Raw genomic sequence first — 22451 nt, 5'->3', positions numbered from 1 at the left:
TTTACAAAATGCAAATCTGCAGCTTTCCCTTGGCACAATGTCACCATGTCACCAGATTGGCACCATCGTAAAGAGCACAAATCAGAGCTCAAGATAGCCACAGAGCTGCATTTCTCCAATGAAAAATAAAACGTGCACATTATTAACGTGCACATAATGTGCACAGGTTTTATTGATTGATATGCGGGGTTTAACGTCCCAAAACCACCTTATGATTATGAGAGTTGCCGTAGTGGAGGGCTCTGGAAATATCGACCACCTGGGGTTCTTTAACGTGCAGCCAAATCTGAGCACATAGGCCTACAACATTTCCGCCTCCATCGGAAATGCAGCCGCCGCAGCCGGGATTCGATCCCGCGACCTGCGGGTAATGTGCACAGGTATTTTTGCTTTTCACCCCCAGTAAACACGGATGCTATGGCCGGGAACTAAACATGCATTCTCATGCTTAGCAGTGTCACAGAGGCAAGCATTAGCTTTTGCTCTTGTGATAACTTAACAAAGTAAAGAGCACTTGATTGCTCCTCGCACTACACAACTTTAAGATAATCAATCCAAGACAACATTCGAGCAACAGCAGAACCATCAATGAAATTTTTCACATATTGCTTGCAATAACTACTTCTTTACAAAAATATTCATGTGCACTCCACTTACATACTACCAAGAACATTACCAAGTGTGTTTCATTTTGTTACTGCATAACTGCACTATTGGTTTCATGGGCATGGCCAGAAAATTATTTCATAAGGGCAAGGGGGTATGAACTTCCCTCACTTTTTTTCATTTTTATATTGCACTTAATTAGCTAATTAACCATGACCAATTATGCAATGTGTTTAATATTCACTGAAGTGCCAAGTGCACTTTGTGACATTGCAGAGGGCAGTCCAAAATGGCTGATTCAATTTTTGTGGTAATAGACATGTTGCTTGGCGATTTTATTTGGCATTTGAAGAAAGCCCACAAGTGTTGGTGGTGGGGGTATGTAAGAGAAAGGGTTTAAAGTACGTTTAGAGTGAAAACAAGGGCGTGCAACGATGTGCAAAAAGATGAAATGGAACAGCACGAAAAAACGTAGACACAGCAGTAGCAACATATAAAAAACGGGACAAGCACTGATTTCATTTACACTTCTTTATACAAGAATACCAACTCGCCCAACTTTCCATCCTAGTGCAAAATTAGGTTCAAAAGAAAAACAGAAAGGAAGGTGACCGCTGTGCCTGAAATAGGTACAAGATGTATAAAGCAGAAAAAAAGAAAAACAAGAGTACTAAAACATAAAGTAGCCAAGAGTGGAAGATACCCAAGAGTGGAGAGAACAAGATGAAGGGAAGAGGTAAGAACACTCAAGGGCAAGGAATGCTGAGGCTGCAAGACAGGAACAGCTGGTAGAAATTGGGATAGGTCATCATCCTGCAGTTGGCACAATATGATTGTTTACAATGATTGAGCATGAACACGAAAAATTATCTTCAGAAATTCGATGTGGTACATACAATGCCTTCAGCTCCTATTGAGAAGCATGTGGCTTCATCTCCGCTGAATTGCACTGAAAAGACTTCAAGCTCATGGGCTGGCCAGTTTGCAATGCATTCATGAGTTCTGACATCTGAAAGAAAATGAGAGAAGGCAATGAAGAAACTTTAGCTCCAAAAGAAAGAACACCCTAAGAAACCAAGGAGCTCGTTGTTATTAGGTGCCAATGAAATAAAACTCCTGGTGACACGAATGAATGCCATTGAGATCAATTTAATAGAAGTTCTTTTAGCTCTCCTAGATGTTTCCCTGTGACTATATAACCATCTTATGCACAGGCGGCATCATTTTCTTCTCTTACTTTTTGAATAATTCAATAGCATAAGCAACACCAAAAGTGTCCATCTAGTCTTGAGGAAGACAAGTCTGCTTGTTGAAACGTCGGCTCGACACAACCCTCGTTTATTAACTTTTCTTCGCCATTGATATTTTTTGAAGATAACTTTCTAACATGCTTGGCATCTCACAAAACTTAAACCATACTTTTTATTGAAAAATAACGCCAATAGTAAGTTATTGGCTGCTATTATGAGTAAAGAAGCACAGTGTGTGTATGTTCTTCATTTTTTTTGCAACATATTTAAATTTAGCCAAGTAGGTAGTATAGAAGCAATGTCGCCCCTTTTATTAATCATCTGTAAGGATGTATGAACGCCTGTGAGAATGCTCAAAAACATCTAAAACAGCTATTTGTAAAGTTGCCTCTCACAAGGCAGTTTCAAACACTGTAGAAAAATTGATCAATATTCTTAAAGTAACATTACCATAAATGTGCACATGGGGGAGAAGGGAGTGAGATGGAGCAGAGGGGCAACCGCTTTCCATAACTTCTTAAGGGGACCCTTAAGGGGACAGTAGACCTTTACGCAGACAGATCTGTGCTGTCATTCAACACAAGTTTTTGACAATAATCGTGGCTGAAATCACCTGACATTGCGCTCAACGAAGTGCTCCCTTCTTGCCTTTACCCCTGGAAAGCCAAGGGACAAAAGGGGGTTGTAGTGAAAATAAAAAGCACTACACCATTTTCATTTTTGCACCTATCGTGGAGCTTATTCGGGAAGGGGAAGATGCAATAAAACTTGCACCCCCCATTCCACACTTCAGTTCAGTATGCTGAGCACGCCTATGAGCTTTACTATGTGTGCCACAGCTACAGTGCTCATAAGGATGTTTCCAGGCTCTCTGCAGACAGGATATAGAGCGGTGACAAGGTTGAACAGGATTTTGAAGCAAGATGCATCGTTTTGTAAATTGTATGCATCCCTTCCATCTAGAACGAAGGCAGTTCTGGAAGCAAATGACGATGTGACTAGTTATTGAGCAGCGTGTGGTGAGTATAATTTTGTTTTTCCACAATCTTTCACAGCTGATTCGTTTAATAAAAACTAGTTGTCACCACCAAACCGTGGCAGTCCCCCTACTGTGACATTTGATAGTGCTGTGCAATGTCTTCATCTGCGTCGCGTCGTCTACTAGACGTCCCCACAATATCTGCACACAGACAAGTAAAGCGAGCAGATGGCAGCTTCGAAAAAGTCCACATATCAACTCCGGTGAGTGCAGTTTCCTTTCACCTCGAATTTAACACCTACTCGTCCTGCACTGTGTAGCTCGTAAGTTCAAAAGCTACACATTTATTTGCTTTATATTTATATCTTGAAGCTTCGAGAGCAATGTATCCGGCAGTAATTTGCAATGTTTCCAAGATTCATTCTCGAATTCTCGGAGGCAAGGTTTTGCAGGCGTGGCTAATAAAATGATGCTGATCTCAGTAATAAAGACAGAAAATACCTGATGCTTTGTCCCCAGCATGAGATGACATGAAGTGATAGCCAATTCTGCCATTTATTTATTGCTCTTCAGACAATGGGCAAACTGCAAGCTTGATTTTGGATCGAAGCGGGCGGTCGCGTGTGCATAGATGCTGCTATGTTGGCTAGTAACCTCAGCTACTGGCAGTTGCTAATACAACAATCAAAGGCATATGCCATAAAACAAAGTATATTGAACATATGACTTATTTCTGACGCATAATACGTGTCAAGCAAATCAAAATGTTGAAACGTTATGAACTTAGAGGCTATTGCATGTCGAACTATGTTTTGCTGTGCAAGAATATGACTTGCGTACCCCTCGCTGCAAACATGCGGTGCGGTACCATCACAGTCGCTTCGCTGGTCTAATGCGTTGGCTGGGGCAACTGGCTTGGGGAAAGTTAGAAAAGCGCAATGTAGGGTAAAATTGGGAAAAATATCACTTTTTGTTTTCTTTGCAATTTGGGAAGGGCGTTCCTTTGTGCATATTTTCCACATTCATCGGTATTTTTTTGTGGCTCAAAAGCAGTTTTTCCAAAAGCAAGTAGCGAGTCAAAACACACCCTTGTGCAAGCCCCTAGTATGCGCTCTGTGCTTACGGTAAAAAAAAATGTCATGTACAAAAGTCAAAATCCTTGTCTAGACAATAGTTATAGCGCGAGAAGAGAACGACGACAAAGAGACAAGAAGTTCTTGTCTCTTTGTTGTCGTTCTCTTCTCGCGCTATAACTATCCTCATGTCATACCAACTAGCCCAAACTGCCACGCTTGTCTATGGTCAGCTGTGCAAAGAAAACTGTCAGGTAACTTGTAAATCAGTCTAAACACACTGTGACCTTTTTACAGTATTCACACTTCGTCTTCGAAATGCATGGGTTCAGACACTTTCAGCTATTACCTTCATTATGCTTTGTGTTAGTCTTGTTTGTCGGAAAGTTTATTTGCTGTGGGTAAGAAGGACTTCAGGAAGTGTAAATTTCGCGTCAACCCATACAATTCTCTTGTAAATGTCAATAAATGCCAGTGACATACTGAGGCACTGAACGTTGAACTGGCAAGCTTTTCATTGTTGAACCTCTCAGCCTTTCAGTATGCTTCGAAGCGAATCACGTGCATGATGACAATGGGTATGTTCTGATAGACAAGACTATCATTTGTGATGAAATCAGACCGAATAGCACCTAAGAATGGCCTCATGTAAGTGTTGAGTTAATGTGAATTGAGTCGTAGAGTCTTCGCTGTCTTTGTTTAGGTTCATTCTTCAGGATTGCAACACTGGATATTGTTCTTGCATATAATGGCGGTAGCATCACTCGAGCCAAAATTTTGAAATATTTAGGATTGTAGCCTGGCCAAACAATAGTTACTTTGCTGAAGAATGTCGACCCCACTCGACGATACCATTGCGCAGAGGCTTCAAAGTCATAAACTGAATTTTGCCATGATTACCAAACTGGTATCTACTAAACAAAATAGTAGAACAGTGTTTGTTACAAAGTTTGATCGCTTTTCAGCCATTTTCTAACTTAAAACTTGATTATCTCAAGACCATGTTTTTTATTACAGTAAAAGCTTGGTTATCCGGACCTCGTTAACTCGGAAATTCGGTCAACTCGGACTCGCGGCGGGTCCCGGCAAAACTGTGTATATTTCAATGAGGTCAAATGCTCCTTAATTCGGAGAGATTTAGCCGCGCACCGGTTATCTCGGACAACTCCGAAGAGGACTATCGGGACTCCAGAGTCGCGCGATCTCGGCGGCTTGGAGGCTCAAGCACCGCTTGCCGTAACCGACGGCAGAACCGGAGTTTTAAAGAAGCTGAAACCGAGCGAACTGCAGCAGAATATGACGATGATGATAGTTAATTAGGGGGAAGTGGCTAGGTGGCGCTGGTCACCACCCGGCGGAAGCGCTTGGGCCACCGGCGCATCCAGTGTCTACTAACAGCTGCTCGCTACTCCCATGCTATGCCTACTGGTGCACTACTTCGTGTCTTTTGTGTTGTGACTTCGCACGTTGCGGCTGTGTTTGTGCGCGTTGTCGCCGCTGGCGCGCTTCCTGGCGACCGTCACAGGAGTTAAGCGGCCACAGTAGCCAGCAAGTGATCTTGAAAGAAGGGTTATGATATTGAAAGACGTGATTAGCCGACGCGATGTCACCGCACCATGCAGGAGGCCGCCGAAGCCCTCGCTGTCATAGAGGAGTTTTGCGTTTGCTCTCGAGACAGTAAACGTGCGCACCACCACCTGATGGGATTAAATAAAATCGTTCTGTCAGAAATTCCGACGGCGAGGCAAACAAAAGTAGCGCACTTTTTTAAGAAATAAAGGTTTGTCTGTGCCGTGTACGTTTTCCTTTTATTTTCATGGTCCGTTCGATAATTCGGAATTTGGTTAAATCAGACATTATCTCCGGTCCCGAGAGATCCAAGTTAACGAGCTTTACTGTACTTAGGTACCATTATTTCCTATGTGTTTCAATATAACCTGTTGATTGTTTTTTCTTGTACTCTGCATAATTACATATAGCTACAGAAACAGAATTGAAATTACGCACTTCACAGTTTTGTGTTACAAATTTTCATAGCTGCGAATAAACCCAAAAGTTAGGTCCTAGTGGTAAAAAATTCAAGAATATGCTAAATTTAAATATATCTGCAAGATTTAAATATATCTGCATTATATAAAGAACCAGAAAATTTGGAAGAATATTATGTATGGTTTATGTGAATATCCTCTTTAATCACTGAAAAAACAATGCCTCAAAATGACCAGCCATGGGATGTATAGGGCCTACACGGTGCCCTAAGGGCTAGTCACTATCACGTGATCAAACATGGCAGTGCCCGTGCATCGCTGCAGAAAACTGTTTATAGTACGAAAAGATGATGGGAGTTCTTTTTTAACATACCGTAATTACTCGAATCTAACACGCACCTTTTTTCCGGTTAAGCAAGTTCATAAATTGCATACTCGTTAGAATCGAGTACGAAAAAAAAAAAAAACTGAATACGGTCATTCTATTGCCATCGGCATATCCAAAATGGCTGCCCCCACGTGCGTTGGCATGGCGCGTCGGCTATTTCTGCCTACATGTTTCCCATGTGCGGCACTTCGTACGTGTGCTGAGGAGTTCGTCATCTTGTAGTGCATTCGCATCGACAGCATGGAAGGACCGACTCCAAAAACTCTAGTGCACCACGATGCCGCTTTTAAAAGAAAAGTCATCGCGTGTGTAGAAACGGGCGGAAATGGGCCACATCGCAGTCGTTCGGAGTTCCCGAAAAGTGCGTGCGGGACTGGCGGAAACAAAAGCAGAAGATTGTCGACAGCAAAGCTTCACGCAAAGGCTTCAGTGGACCACAGCAGGGTTGGTTTCTGCAAACTGAAGAGCTGCTCGGCGAGTATGTGCTTGAGCAGCGAGCGGCACAGCAGCCCGTGACGACAGAGCTGCTCCAAGTGCGGGCTATGCAGTTAGCCTTAGAATAGAAAAAGGGCTAATGCGGAGCCAGTTTAAAGCGAGCAGGTGCTGGCTAACTAACTTTATGAAGAGGAAAAGCTTTCCCCTCCGAAGGCGAACGGGCATATGCGAAAAGTTTCAAGAGGAGTACGATGAAAAGCTTCACAGTTTTCAGAGGTTCGTCCTAAACTTGCGGCACAACAACGGCTATCTGCTTGGGCAAATCGGGAATGCCGATCAGACGCCTCTTTACTTGGACATGCCTAGCACCACAACCGTCGAGAAGAAGGGGGCGAAGCAAGTTCGCGTGCTGACATCGGTCCACGGTAAAACTGCAGTGACGGCAATGCTCTGTTACACGTCAGATGGGCACAAGCTTCCCCCGTACCTCATATTTAAATGGAAGATGCTCCCGAAAGGAGTCGTTTTTTCGAGTGGTGTGATCATGCGGGCCAACGAGAAAAATGAGTGCGCCTTGCAAAAGATGTCTTACTTTCTTTTTTTTTTTCGTCCTCGAAACCGGGTGCGCGTTACAATCGAGGGCGCGGCATAATCGAGTAAATACGGTAGTAATGAAGCTATATGTCAGTAGCTTTTTAATATTTTCAGCCTCTGACACGAGAAAAGCACAAAGATAAATTCACAAAAAAACCGAAAATACTTGGAAATGCAGACAGTAATTGCACCTTTATAAACAGGATTTCTCACCAAAAAGACATATGTTGCCTCCTGATGTGCCACATAATAGGAGTTGACCATTGTGGCTGAATACACAGCAATTCACTGATGAGCTGCATTTAAGGTGCCCCTGTAAAAATGCAAGCATGACATATGCAACTAATGAGCATTATGCAGGAATATGCACACACAATGAATTATTTGCCACACGTGAATAGAATTATTTAGGGAAACCTCATTAAATTGGACTCTGTTATTTCAAAATCTCACATAATTCAAAGGATTTTTATGGTCCCGCATTTTCCATTATAAATTTCAGTGGATAATTTGAAGTGGCAGGTAGCACCAGTCCAATTAATTCAAAAGCTTTGGGTGGCATGTGCCGATTGCCGATCCCAATTTCGCCGCAAATCCGCTGAAACTGCGGTCCTTGAGAGCCAGAAAGTGATGCAGCACAGCGATACTAATGAGTGACAGATTAAACATGCCAGCCATGCTTCTGCCAATACACAAAAATAAATTAAAAATAAGGCGGCTACGTGATCACCTTCATTGTGCACCTGCGAAAAGACATCCTTCACTGCACCACAGTGGTGACATGTGAGCAGCACGTCGTATGCTTCTCGCTACGTCAGGGCATCATGATTTCCCCATTTGTTCCGATAACATAAGGAAATTAATAAGGGGCAGTCTAATGGAATTCGCGATGTATGCAAACTTTCAATTGGCAGTTGCTCCAGCCATTTGCACACTTGCACTACTGGCAGAGTTCCTGCCTCCAATGCCTACTTTGAAAAGTCAGTTCGAAAACTTCAATGATCATATTTTCCTGCCAAAAACAAATTGCAAATTCCGTCACACTGGCGTTAAGTTCTTTTGTTTTACCAGAAAGAATGGGCAAATAGTCATGTGCTGAAGTTCTGGCGCGGCGAGGAGCAAGTAACGTGCTGCCCGTGTGTCATCACTGTGTTGCAGCGAAGCATGTCTTCTTTTCCACAGGCGCACATTTTATTTTACCTTGAAACTTTTTTTTTTTTTTTTTTTTTGCTGGCAGCACGGTGTTCGTCGTTCATTTGTGTTCGCAGCAAAACTGGGCCCAGGTATTGACAGAAAGCATAACCCTCAGAGCTGAAAACTAGCCGGTGCAGCTAACGACCACCTCTGATTACTTTCAACAAATTAAAGTTCTCTGCATCCTAGTTTTTGAATGTTCCGTTAATTTGAAAACCCACTTAATTGAAAGTTCAAAGATTTTTTTACAGTCCCAGTGACTTCAAATTAACGAGATTTCAGTATAATTTTCCATATATCCAACATAGAAAAGATAATGCCAATTACTTGAATCCTTTGTTAGAAGAACTTGTTGGGCGATTAGAAGCATGTCTTGGCATGTCTCATAGTAGGACATGTACAAAAGATCAGACAAATACAGGAAAAGTAAAGTACATAAAAATAGTGCTAATTATCCAATGGTTTATTCATTGAAACAGCTTAATATAAACTTCTTCATACATCATAGGGAAAGGAATAAACGAGAAAGTACAAACAAATTTACGCACATCTTATATCAAGCAAACCTGCACAGGAAATTTCCCTGTGTTTTACATAGGTTAACCAAAATGTCGCTTAAGCAGTGCTACTACATACGCAAGACATACTTGCGGAATTCAAGTACAATTATACTTAAATCCTACAACCTCAATGAACCTTTTTATAAGGATATGTAACTGTCTCACAGAGCACAAATGACATACTGTCAGTGGCCCTGTTAAGTTGTGACAGTGCATGAAATGTTACAAGAGAAGCGTGATGAAATAATGAAGCACAATGTCTTCATTTTCATAAAAATAAAGCCAAGACACGTGTGCTGCTTCAATACTTACAAAAAGCTACAAAAGATTAAAATGATAATTACATATAAAAAACAATGATCACAGTAAAAAAAACAAGATATACATGAGATCATTGTTTATTAATCTTTTGTAACCTTATGTAGTCTTTGCAGGAGTACACGTTTTTTGGTGGTTTGTGATTCTCTCTTAAAAGAAATTATTGCTTAACTAGAACAACTGTTTCTAATAATGATTGGCTTTGTACATGAATTCTGTGCCCCTGTTTATCTATCAGTAAATAGAACTCCAGTTAAATGAAACAAATTTTTCTGGTCCTTTCAGGTTTCAGTCTACTGTATTATTTGGTCATAGTTTAAATAGTGACTGTTCTTTCTAATAAATTTTGTTGTGAGAAGGCACTGTGTGGTGTGTAATACTTCTTGTGTACTCGATTTTGTACTGCCCATTAAGAAAATGCATAAGGTACAACAGAGCTATTTAAGTGAACTTTCATTGTTACAAACTTTTACCTGAAGTTCAAAAAGGTCTTTTAAGTGAAGTTTCACTCTCTCACTATGTGTGTGTGCGTGCTCGCATGTGAATGTGTCAAGGAAGTGAGGAGACACATTTTAGTCGTCATTTTCATTCGACTTCTCAGTGGTTTCAACTGGTGTACCTGTCTTCGTCAGCTGTTAAGAGAACACGCTGATTAATACCAGCTGACCAGTCTCAAGTGTAGCCAAATAAAGTATAACAACTAAGCTGTGTCTCTTCTCTCCCAAGTATGCCTGACCCAATGAAAACACCTTTACAGTGCATTTGTACATATACGGAGTGCCCCAGCAAAAGAGAAAATAAAAAAATATGTTGATGCACTCTATGACGACGCAAATATATGCATGTTGCTGTCTACTGCACAAAGTATGTCACACTATTTCCTTAGTTCTGCTTTAAATGATTAATTATTTAAGATTGATTACCAACTATAAAGCGACAAAGCTGGGCAGAAAATTCAAATCGGAAAGTTGTAGATCGGTCTGCAAACGGTTCTATTAGAGTTTCTAACCTTCTATCCATTGAGTATTAGCATTTTTCTGCTCACTACACATTCTTGTGAGATGAAAGAAAAGACTACTTTACATGCCCACTTGCACATCTGTGTGCAAAGACTATAGTGCTCAATGATGTTCCGTGTAGAAACAATATGCTTACCCTATGGCACATCATGACAGTGATGAGCAGACGTGGTGCTTATCGCTTGTGCTGCCATTAAGAAACCGTGTGTCATCGCAAAGCCGCCATTATTGCTGCCCTGTCTCCTTTTAAGCGGCACCATACTCAGTGAAGTGCTACAATCATTGGCATGCGAAACCTTAGGGAGCACTGCAATCTAGGTGCGCAAGAGGACATGTCATGTGTCACATGGGTTGGAGCAGCTTTTGTGCTCCACACATTTATCCATTAAACTACAGTGGCCATGCATTCACAAAACATGCCTTGAAGTCTATGTTCTGGAGAATCGTATCGCAGAGTACAAGCACATGCTAAGAAAGTGTTGCATGTAACAAAACCACCAGGACTGAAATGCTCAAAATTTGTTTCGAAGCTGACCATCATCAACCCTATAAGGAGAATTAAGACACACAAGAGACAGACACCACTTGCATAGCACAAGGCTGCCACCTTGTGCACTGAAAGCCATAGACACAATCATTACCACTTGTGCGTAGAACCATGATACTAGTCAATAACCTCTTACCTGTAGCTGCTTGCTTTTCAAATCCCATAAAAGCAGCTTCCCTGGGGCTGGTGTAGTTGTCACCACAGGGGGCTCCGAGTGCAGCGAACTCACCACAACTGGTTCCACTGGACTGCATGCTAGGCAAGCCACACTATGGACAGAAAACATTTGTCAGAGTTTCCTTGTTATACATGTAAAAATAAATTCTAAACACATAGTTAAACTGCCAAAGTTTTCTGACTCCAGAAGCAACATCATAAGTACTGCGTATAAACTTTCCATACCCTAATTATGGTGGCTAGGTAATACTAGTATAACTGGAATATTTCTGAAGATAATAACAATATACAAGTTTAACACCTTAAAACCATGATATGATTATGAGAGCTCCCATAGTAAAGGGCCCAGGAAGTTTTGACCACCTGGTGTTGCTGAACATGCACTGAGATCACACAGTACACAGGCCTCTACTATTTCGCCTCAATCGAAATGTGGCTGCCGTGGCCAAGATCAAACTCGTGATTCTGAACGATAACATCAAAGCAGAAATTTCAAGCACTTGCTGAGAAGAGATTTAATTAGAGCAGTGCAAATAGCAAAATATTGGGTATGAACTTAATTCAAGTAATGAAGTATAAGTGTGAATTGAATCGAATATTTTCAAATATTTCTATAATATCTTTCAAATACTTTGAAGCGGAATTCCAGAAAAACAGGTTGGAGTGGGTTTTTCAGAATATTTTTAACAGATAGCAACATAAAATTGTTTCCTTTCGCTAGGTTGATAAAGCACTGGCAAGGTGGTGTTTCATACAGTCAAACCTGGATATACAGTGGACTCCCATTAAACGAAACTCGGTTAAACGGAAAGGCCGCGCAACCGAAACTATCTAGGCACATTTGGTTGGTGTCCTACATATTTAATGATAAAAAGTTTCGGGTAATCTGAACATTTTTTTAGCTTACACCGGTTAAATGAAACTGAAACGGGCAAAATGCATGAACAGCAAAAGTGGCCACGTCTGTCTAGCAACCACGAAACAAATGCCAAAGCTAGCCTAGGCAAGGCAATCCAGTGATTGCACGTGTCTGCACGCCGAGCAGCAATCGACATCTTGTCGTGAAGGACAGTCTTGAGGGACCTATAGCTGAAGTTCAAGATGAGGATCCGTGCTGCAGGGGTAACGAGATGGTGTGTGATCCAGAGCCCGTTTTAGTGGCTGACAGTGCACCAAGAGATACTGTCATCTTGTTGCAGCGCTACTTTGAACACGATGGTGGCACAGGTTCCTGCCCAACCTTTCAGCAAGGTGCTCCTACAGTGTGAGAAAGTGCTTGAACAAGGTCAAGCAAATTTTTATCACCTCCTTTTTTCTGAGTCAGCAATAATATAAACATTTTTCTTTTTAATACTATAGTAGCATTGTATACTTCAAAATGTTTTTGTTCAGTTAGCCACAGTTGGTGTTTCTGAAATAAAGTCATACTTCATTCATTTTATGGGCTTTGCCTAAATGAAACTTTGTCGCATATCTGTACACGCGCGCTTGTGCGATACAGTATCACGCGGCCCATATCGCAACACCCTCGCCCACAAAAGGAATAAAAGCGCTTGGCGTGCGGTGGGCCGGGGGCGCTTTCCTTCGGCACTCTTGGTTATCACTATGTTGCTGGCATGCGAATAAAGCATGTCTGAGTACTGGCGGCGTCTTCATACCCGGAAGCCCTGGAACACGACAAACTTCTTATAAATAGAACAAATTTTCTTGCCCCTTCGAGTTCCGTTTAAGAGGAGTCCACTGTAACAAAATTTCCCAGAAAAATTTGTTTTAGAAATAATTTCGTTATATAGAGGTTTGGTACAAAAATTCATAAAATAAACACACAAATCAAACAAAACAGGGACTGAAGGCAGAGCTAACCCAAAGCACTTATTTAGCACTAAAAAACTGCGTTATTCTTGCAATAGTAAGTGTATGAACACTCTCGGTGGGTTTTGCTCTCGACGCCATGTTTCGAAACAAGTCTAAATTGATATCATGCTCCCGCGCATCGTAATTTTCTCATGTGGGTAAAAGCGCGCAAGCGCTGCCAAAGCTCAGATCAAATGAGCCAGCCCATCTCTATCGCCTGGGAGGCGCATAAGATAACATCACTGGCGTGTTAGAACTACTGTCATATGCTCTAACAGAAAAAAAACCACCCGTTTTCAATGAGCATGAAAAAGAGCGGGGGCAGGGGGGGTGCAGCAACAATGTATTTTGATTTTAAAAGCAGTTGCGATCGCTAGCGTGCGTGCAATCTCGGCAAGTATCTGCTGTGCGCTTTCAATGCGAAAGGACTGTGTGGAAAGAGCACTTCTCCCTGGAGTGGCCATATTTGCTCACAACAATGTTTTGTAGCAGTTCTGCGATATTGGATTCAAAAGAGTTGGCTGCAGCCTTACTTCGTATTACATTACAGTTTTTTGCTGTCTCATTTATTGTATTGCATTCAACGCGCCATCATGTTGTTTCCGGAACTTATTGGCTAATCACCAAAGCTACGAGCCAGTGAACTCGCGGCGAGGCGCAAGACGAAATCACGTGATGAATTAGCTTTCGTAGATCCGTCGTAAGCGTGGTCTTGCAGTGTTTTCATCAGCGTCTAATCTGACATCCCCTCAGTGGTGACGACACTGTTGTCTGCATTCAAAATAGAAAAAAGCAATGCAAAACGTTGTCGGGGGCCAAACCATGCGCGCACAGAAACGAAGAAACGAAGAGCGAACGACACGGATACTGTGGAAAACTTTTTTCAGTAAAGAGCCCTCCATAAGCAGAGCGGCCCCACATATGTGACGCTAACTAAAAGTGTGGCACTGCCAACGCAAAAGTATATTTTTTTTGTTTTTGGTTTGGAGGAGGGAGGCACATTCGTGCATGCTTTCACGGCGGCAACGACGGCGCGTGGGGCGCAGGCCCGCTCGCCCACCTCGCACAATAATGAGTGCTTGCTCTCGCTTAGTGCGCCGTGTGCGCCGCCACCACTTCATGCTAACCATGGAATGAAGTAACTATGGAATGAATTCACTAAAAGAGCTTATTGCCTCACAAACTCAAAGCCGCAAGAATTTGAAGAATTCGTCCAGTGCGAGCTACAAAGATTTGTTGCATGCTGCAATTGTATTCTCTCTTCTCTCGTCCCGACAAAAGCACTGGAAGCTAAGCAGGGAGGACTGGCAGAGGCAAAGAAAGTACGTCATCTGCGCCTCGTGACCTTGAGCAGATTTTTTTTTCTTCAAATGTGCGGCTTCTTCAGTGTGAACGCACGCGTGGAGAAGTCACGGCCTTCCGCAGCAATTTTTGTAACGACCAAGCGCACCATGTTCAAATCAGCCATTGGCTGATAGATGGGTTTCTACAAGTGATTTTTGAGCATCTTTCATTATTTGTGAGAGAAGAGAAAGCAATTTTTAGCTGACTGACAACTTATTGTGAATTCCAGGTCGCGTGCTGCGCTATCTCATTTGGCTCGCGTGTTGTTGGGAGCCTCTACTACCAATCGGCAGCGTTTACTGACCATTCTTAAAAAGTGTTGCAGGGCCCCTTAAATAGGACATCGACTGTGCATGTGAGAAATTCGACTGTAGAAGAGCTTAAAAGGCAGTTTTGCCCCAATACAGAAATATAATAAGGAGAAGCACATTAAAAACCTGAAGGGATCATTTTTAATTAAACGTTGATTGTATTTGTTTTTAGGAAGTTTAAATAGTAAAATTTGCATTGCCAATTGAATCAAATAGCAAACATTCGAAAAATATTCGAATATTCACACAACCCTAGATTTATTGCTTTACAGCAATACTAAAGTGAAACAATGACTCAGTTTATATTGATAAATTGTACTCCAATAACTATAATGCCATAAGTTTACCATCATAAGTTCATTATTCCTGAAGAAAATTAAGGTTGAAGCTTCATTTTTAAATCTTGCACTGAAATCTCCGCACATGACATCACGAATTTTAACATATTTTTTTCGTACTTTCCCAACAATGGCTCAATGAGATTTTCTGAAACCTCATACTAGGTCTATGACCCCCACAGATGACAATGTACTTAACTTTTACCGATCAGGAATGACGTAGGACTTGATAGACGCCATCAAAATCTTCGACGTCACGGTGTTTGGCGCGGGAATCTCAAGATGGCGTCTCCACCCTTTTTTTCTTTTCACCTATTTCTTCACATACCAAGCATCGTCTCGTGATAAGAGTGGCATTTTCGAGATTGTAGAGCTGTACTATACTAATACGCAAAAAAACAGTTTTTTCTCTTTAAGGTATCTTTAACCTTAAAACTATATCCTAACCCTACATGTCAGAGAAGGTGCCACAGTACATGAACTTATCATGTTTACACTACTGTAAGTCGATTCACTCACCAGAGCAGTATTAGCCACTCTGGTGCAGTACTTGTCCCCTACCTCCTACATGAATACACTAATTAATCTTCAGCCCTCAGAGTGGTTGTGAAGCAACTGACCAAGGAGGCAGTCAGACATGTGACACAGTGGAGAGTGCTAAGAATCTCTTGGTCTGGATAGGCCGCCATAGGAATTTGAAGTTAGCTACATTTATTATTAGAACATTATCTAGTGAGGCAAGTCAAGCTCTGCTATTTGAGAAACTAGAGGGTGTTAAATGTGATGTAATAGGGCTCAGCGAAGTTAGGAGGACACAGGAGGCTTATACATTGCTAAAGAAGGTACACATCTTATGCTATCGACTTAGTTGACAGAAGGAAGCTAGGGGTGGGGTTCGTTATCCATAAAAATATAGCTGGAAATAGAGGAACACTATAGAATTAGTGAGAGAGTGGCAAGCATCAAAATTAAGATTAATAAGAAGTACAAGATGAGGGTGGTACAGGCCTACGTGCCTACATCTAGTCATGATCATGATTTGGTTGAACGCTTCTACAAAGACGTAGAATGGGAATATGGAATCAGCTCTAGAAATGCCAGAGAGGAGTTACGAGTAGAGTTTGCAAAACACTAATTTACAGATCTTGAATACCTCCTACAAAAAACGACCAAACCATAAGTGGACATAGGAGTCCTAATAGCAAATCTAAAAATAAAATTGACTTCATTCTGTGTGCACACCGAGGCGTGGTACAGGATGTGGAAGCAGTTGGCAAGATCCAGTTCAGTAACCATGGAATGGTAAGAGCTCAAAGTCAACAAGACTTGAGAAAGGAACTACAGAAAGTGATTCGCAAGAAGCCAATTGATGAGCTAGCGCTGAGAGGGAAAGTACAGAATAGATTCACTTTAGAATAGATTTGCGGCTCTAACCGAGGAAACTGATATCAGTATTGATGCAATGAATGATATTTTACTAGAATCATTAAGAAATATACAACAAAAGTCAGGGGTACTGTCATTAGACAGGACACTCACAAGCTGTCCCAGGAAATGAAAAACCTGATCAAAAGACTTGAAACTATGATAGCCTCAAATGCAACAGACAAACTACAGCTGGCAGAGCTTCCAAAAGTAATCATTAGGCATAAGGTAGCCAACATAAGAAGGTATAACATGGAGAGAATTGAGCGTACTGCTAAGAGCGGAAGAAGCCTAAAAATAAAAGGGCGAAACTGTGCATAGTCAAAAATCAGATGCAAGCATTGATGGAAAAGGAGGGCAAGGTCACAACCAATATGGATAGGATAGTGGAGATAGCGGAGGAGTTCTACAGAGAGCTGTAGAGCAGCAGAGACAACCAGGATAGTATCGTATGAAGGAGTAAGAGCCTAGAGGAATTAGACATCCCACCAGCCATGACAGGGGACGTCTAGAAAGACCAAGGGGGGATGCAAAGAGGCAAAGCTACTGGTGAGGATAAGGTAACATGAGACCTGTTGAAAGTTTGCGGAGAGATTGTGTTAGAAAAGATGGCCGCGCTGTATTATCAAATGTCTCTTGATGGGGAGAGTACCAGAATCGTGAAAGAATGCCAACATCATCTTGAAAAGTTACAGGCCGATCAGCTTACTGTGTGCTGTCTACAAGATATTGACAAAAGTAATAGCTAATAAAATTAAGTAGACGTCAGAGTTTGATCAACCAAAAGACCAAGCAGGATTTCGTACAGGCTACTCAACAATAGACCATATTTATACTATCAATCGGGTGACAGTGAAATGCAAGAAATACAACGAACTCCTATACATAGCCTCCATAGATTAAGATAAGGCATTTTATTCGGTGGAGGTATCCACAGTCATGCAGGCACTGTGGAATCAGAGCATCGATGAAGCCTATATGAATGTACGGGAATAAATCAACAGCAGATCCACAGCCACTTTAGTCCTCCGTAAGGAAAGCAATAGCATCTCAATAAAGAAGGGTATAAAGCAGGGAGACACAATTTCTCCAATGCTGTTGACCGCGTGTTTACAAGAGGTTTTCAAAGGCCCAGATTGGGAAGAGTTAGGTATAAAAGATAATAGAAATTATTAGTAACCTGTGGTTCACTGATGACATTGCCTTGAAGAGTAACTCAGGGGATCAATCGCAGTTCATGATTACTGAACTGGACATGGAATACAGAAAAGTAGGTCTGAAAATTAATATGCATAAAAACTAACGTAATGTGCAATAGTCTTGACAGAAAACAGCGCTTTGTAATAAGTGGAGAGACACTGGAAGTTGTAAAGGAATATGTCTACATAGAACAGGTAATAACTGTGGAGCTGTACCATGAGAGTGAAATAACTAGAAAAATGAGGATGGGTGGATCACTTTCGGCAAGCATTCTCAAATCATAAATGATACTGTACCACTATCCCACAATACGAATGTATCTTACCGCTGCATCCTACAAGGAGAGTTCAACTTAAATTGAGGACAACGCAGCGATCGATCGAAAGGAAAATGATAAGTTTAGCTTTAAAGAACCCGTAAACCACCCAGAGGTCGAAATTCAGTTTTGGTGGGGAAATTGTGCACGAGTGTACGATGAACACAGAGCTATAAGAATTTTTTGAAATGGTGCAGTAATAGCAGAGTTAGACGTGTTTGATTATCAAAACCATGACGACCACACCTTTCGCTCTCTCCTGCGCTTTCCTCCGCTGGTATCCTCTCCCACGCTGCTTTGCCCTCTCGCTGAGTGCCCCTCCCATGCTCCTCTCAATCTCGCGTGGCATACATCATCGCTGATGCGCTGCTTGAAAAACCGTCTACTTTCGGTTGCCGCGACTCCGACCGTTGACTGTGTCAGTTGCGTTGTAGCTGCGTGCTTGTTGGTAAACCACGGCTGCCGTAATCGTGCCGGTATGAACCCTGCCTAGAGCGCACGCCTTCAAAAGATTCATTCTGCACACGAGGTGCGCGTCTACTTGAAATGCTTGAAAAAAAATTTCAGAGGTGGTTTACGGGCACTTTAAAGGGCTCTTAACCATCCAGAGGTCAAAGTTCAGTTGTGGAGGGCAAATTTCAAAACAATCTCGACGTGAAATGACACACGAAATCATTCCTAGCCAGTCGGCTCTTCAGATTGTACATTGTCTAAAAACATTGGGTGTATATTTTCATAAGCATATGATCTGGGACATGCATGTTAATTTTGTAACCAAAGGACTTTCAAAGCGCATTGGTGTCATGACGAAACTATGTACACTTCTACCATCATATATAAAAATTAAAATTTATAATTAACTATTTATGTCCAACTTAAATTACTGCTTTCTAGTTTGGGTCACAACCACATCATAAAATTTAAATCACCTGCATACATTTGAAAAAAAAAAAAAAAGGCTATTCGAAAAATAGCCGGTGTACCATATGATGCACACACGAAAGAATTGTTCATCAGGTTCAATATTATTTCTATACTAATTGTTTACTTGTACACCCTGTCTACAAGTTACAAACAGTGTTCAAGAAATAATGAACAAATATTACTTGCCCTTGCAAAGTTAAAAACCAGAACATTCCTGCATGCTACGCATAACAATGAACACTGGCAGGTACCGTATTCAAGAAACAAATACGGTGAGCAAAGCCTTCGATAAACCCTTCCTGTATTGTCAATTATGTTCTTTCAACAAGGAATTGATGACTACCATAACAAAAACATATCTATGCAACTGGTTTATAACACAATAATAAATAATGACATCAAATGCTTTATTTCATGTCACTGTTTTTATCTGTTTGTGTTACTAATGTAACACTGACAGATAACCTTAAATGATATGGGACAAAATTTCCCGAATTGTTCTGCCATGTTTCAAAGCTATATTTGTATTTACTTTTTTCTTTATGTATATAGCGATTATGTCAGCATTATTTAATTTATACATGCCAATTCCCTCTACTTCTTGCGCTACTGAATATGGTATTTTTACATGTGTGTATTATATCTCCCTTCGGTGTCTGCCTTGTATAGGCGGCCCAAATCTTAGTCAAGTGAAAATTGCCACTTTTCGTTTGGGCCTTCCTCTATTTCTTATGAAAATAAATAGAAATTGAAAATTGAAATTGAAGTTATGCACTAGTGTGCAACGACCACGGAGCCGTGAGAATTGTTCGAAATCGTGCCGTAATATCGGAGGCAGGCGCGTTTGATTATCGAAGTGCGGCGATCACTCCTTTTACCCTTTCCTTCGCTACCCTCCATTAGTATCTTCTCCCGAAGCTGCTTTGCCCTCTTACCGAGTGCCCCTCCCAATTTCGCCTGGAATTTGTCATCGCCGAAGCGCTGCTCGAAACACCGTCTACTTCCGGTTGCCATGACTCTATCCAATCGTCGACTTCGTCAACTGCGTGCTCATTGGCAAACCGCCATTGCCATGCCGGCCCGTGCTTATACGAATCGTGCCGGCATAGACCCTGAGTTATGAACCGCAGTAGCCGATTCACAAGCGTGCACACGCATGCGGGCAGCATGATGAACAACCAGCAGCGCAAACAGCTGCTTGCAGATTAACCGGAAGTCATAGGCTGTTGTTCAATCAATCACAGCATACTATTTGTGCTGTGCTTCAGATTTAATTTCTAGACGTCATGTGGAGGCCCAAAAGACCTGGAGAGGAGGAGGAATTGTTTTTTGGAATTTGTGGTGCGCGAGCGGCTCGTAAGTCCACCCCGTGTAGAATTGTTAATCGCGACAGCATTCTGCCCACAATGCATATGTTTACTTGATATGCTTGAAAAAATATCAGAGGTGGTTTAGGGGCCCTTCAAGAGACAGGAAGAGAGCAGAGTGGGTGAGATAACAAAGGAGGTTAAGGATATCGTAGTTGAACCTAAAAAGAAGAAATGGACACGGGCCGGGCACGCAGGGCGTAAGGAGGAAAACCGCTTGTTATCAAGGGTAACCGACTGAATACCCAAAGAAGGCTAACGCATGACAGGGAGACAGAAATTTAGGTGGGCAGATGAGGTTAAGAAGTTTGCCGGTGTAACGAGGCAGCAGAAAGCACAGAACCAGGTTGAGTGGTAGAACATGAGAGAGACCTTTGCCCTGCAGTTTATGTAGCCACACTGATGATGATGAAGAAGTTGATTTGAATATAAGTTGACCTCCAAAATAGCATGAAAAGAAAAACAGGTGAGCACATTTCACAATGGAAATTTATTTATATACTCATTGCACTGACTACACGTTGACCAACTCCATAGTTGGAGCCAGCACCAATCCTGTCATGCACTGCCCCGTAAAAAGTAGTGATGGAATATTTTAAGTAGGAATGTATGACCGTGTTTTTTAGGTCGAGACAGACCAAAACGAAAAAAGCGAATTCCAGTGTGAAAAAGTTGATCACGGTAGTGCTTTGCAGCAATCCAGAGAAATTAGCTTTAAAGCAGCACACAGAGTTCATTTTTAGAAAATTTTCCACAAATCGTTGCCAAAAGTGCAGGTTATAAACGAAAACTAAGGTATATGCTACAGGTAGAGCCGGATGATAAATTAACGTTATAACTATGCCACAGCGTCCATGATTTTTCATTTGTTCAACTGTAACTACCACAACTACTTTCCGTTTTGATTTTGCAGTCGACCCCCCAGCTACGGATTTCAAATTTAGATATAATAGGTTTACTTACAATTGTGTAAATACTGTACCTACCCCTTCATTTTCCTACACTGTCCTAATGGACCACCTAAACACACGATCTCATAAGCATGGCAAGACACAACACTTATTATAGCACTGTTATTCTTGTAGATGCTCCTGCATCAAAAAGCCACTAATCCATTTACACACCTCCCTCTTAGATAAAACCATAGCTACTACATTTTGAATTTTCAACACCACTTTTGTGTCATTCAAACGTGTTAGCCAATCTTCCAGTTTTTTTTTATTCTCTTTGTACATGTGTTCCTGCATTCATGCGAGAAAAGATATTGCAGATATCTTGGTCCCTGCTGCATACTGATGTTTTCATACTAACTGCTGGGCAAGGTGCTATTGACTCATTCTTTAAAAATTACACTGCGGGGGCAAAAGGTAAAATGCATACAATGTTTGCTGTTTTGTCCTTATTCCTAGCAGAGCAATTTTTTAAGCTTGTTATGGCTGTCAAAAACACAGCACTCTTTTTATTTGTTCTTTTATTGTAGCAAGACTATCAAAATGAGAGTGTGATGTTTCCTGACCATGATAGTCTTGAAAAATGGTAGTTAAAAAATCGGAACTCAGAAAGCTAGAAATGTTTAATGCAGCACTCGTCTCTAAATGTGTATTAATCCACGAAAGCACGATAAATCATAACAGTGATTAAAACATTCACCTGTAAACACACAAAGGAAAACTCAAGCAGGGATAAATGTTCAGAATATATATATATAATGTGTCCTGCTTCAAAAGTATTGAATTATTAGAAATGCCATTTTTCTTGATTAAAAAGTTCACCGAAATGGTGACATTAGTTTGTCCATTCTGTGATTGAGAATGTTTACTTGATTGTAATAAAGTGTCATATTCTCAACCAAAATAGAGAGCAGTTTTTTTTTTTCTCTGAAGCTATAAGCACTCAATGCACCTTGTTATGACAAAAAAAGAATTTACGCTTCTTTGGTTGATTCAGGTCAGCAATATCACAACTACAGAACTTTCTCATGCCATCTTCTGCTCTCAAACCTGGAGAGTGTTGTTGAAAATTAAGACACAAAGCCCATGCAGCTGTTGTCTTTCTTGTCTCTGATTGCATGTTTGAAAGTAAAAGATGATGCAGATTCCAACCAGTACACTGAAGTTGTACATTACCTAGTGACAATACCTTAGTGAACGAAATGTAATGCATACAACATAAATGCAACAACTAGTAGCTGCCAATTATTCAAGACTAAATCAAGCAGCAACTTGAAAAACAAAACTAGCCAGA

At 41.3% G+C, this 22451-nt stretch overlaps 1 protein-coding gene across 1 annotated transcript in view; it reads right to left on the bottom strand.

Annotated features, from left to right (window-relative positions):
- The window catches only part of LOC119175719 (WD repeat-containing protein 91), a 53607-nt gene that overhangs the window by 9134 nt on the left and 22022 nt on the right, over window positions 1-22451 (bottom strand). The window contains exons 13-15 of the mRNA XM_037426667.2: window positions 11088-11220; window positions 7527-7626; window positions 1503-1615 (exon numbers count right to left, since the gene is read on the bottom strand). Coding sequence (XP_037282564.2) covers window positions 1503-1615; window positions 7527-7626; window positions 11088-11220 — 346 coding nt within the window. The remainder of the gene's footprint in view (window positions 1-1502; window positions 1616-7526; window positions 7627-11087; window positions 11221-22451) is intronic.

Source organism: Rhipicephalus microplus, chromosome X (assembly GCF_043290135.1).
Source record: "Rhipicephalus microplus isolate Deutch F79 chromosome X, USDA_Rmic, whole genome shotgun sequence".
In the NCBI taxonomy this organism is placed as follows: Eukaryota; Metazoa; Arthropoda; class Arachnida; order Ixodida; family Ixodidae; genus Rhipicephalus; species Rhipicephalus microplus.
Note: the sequence above shows the minus strand (reverse complement) of the source record. Positions and strands in the feature narration are given on the sequence as shown.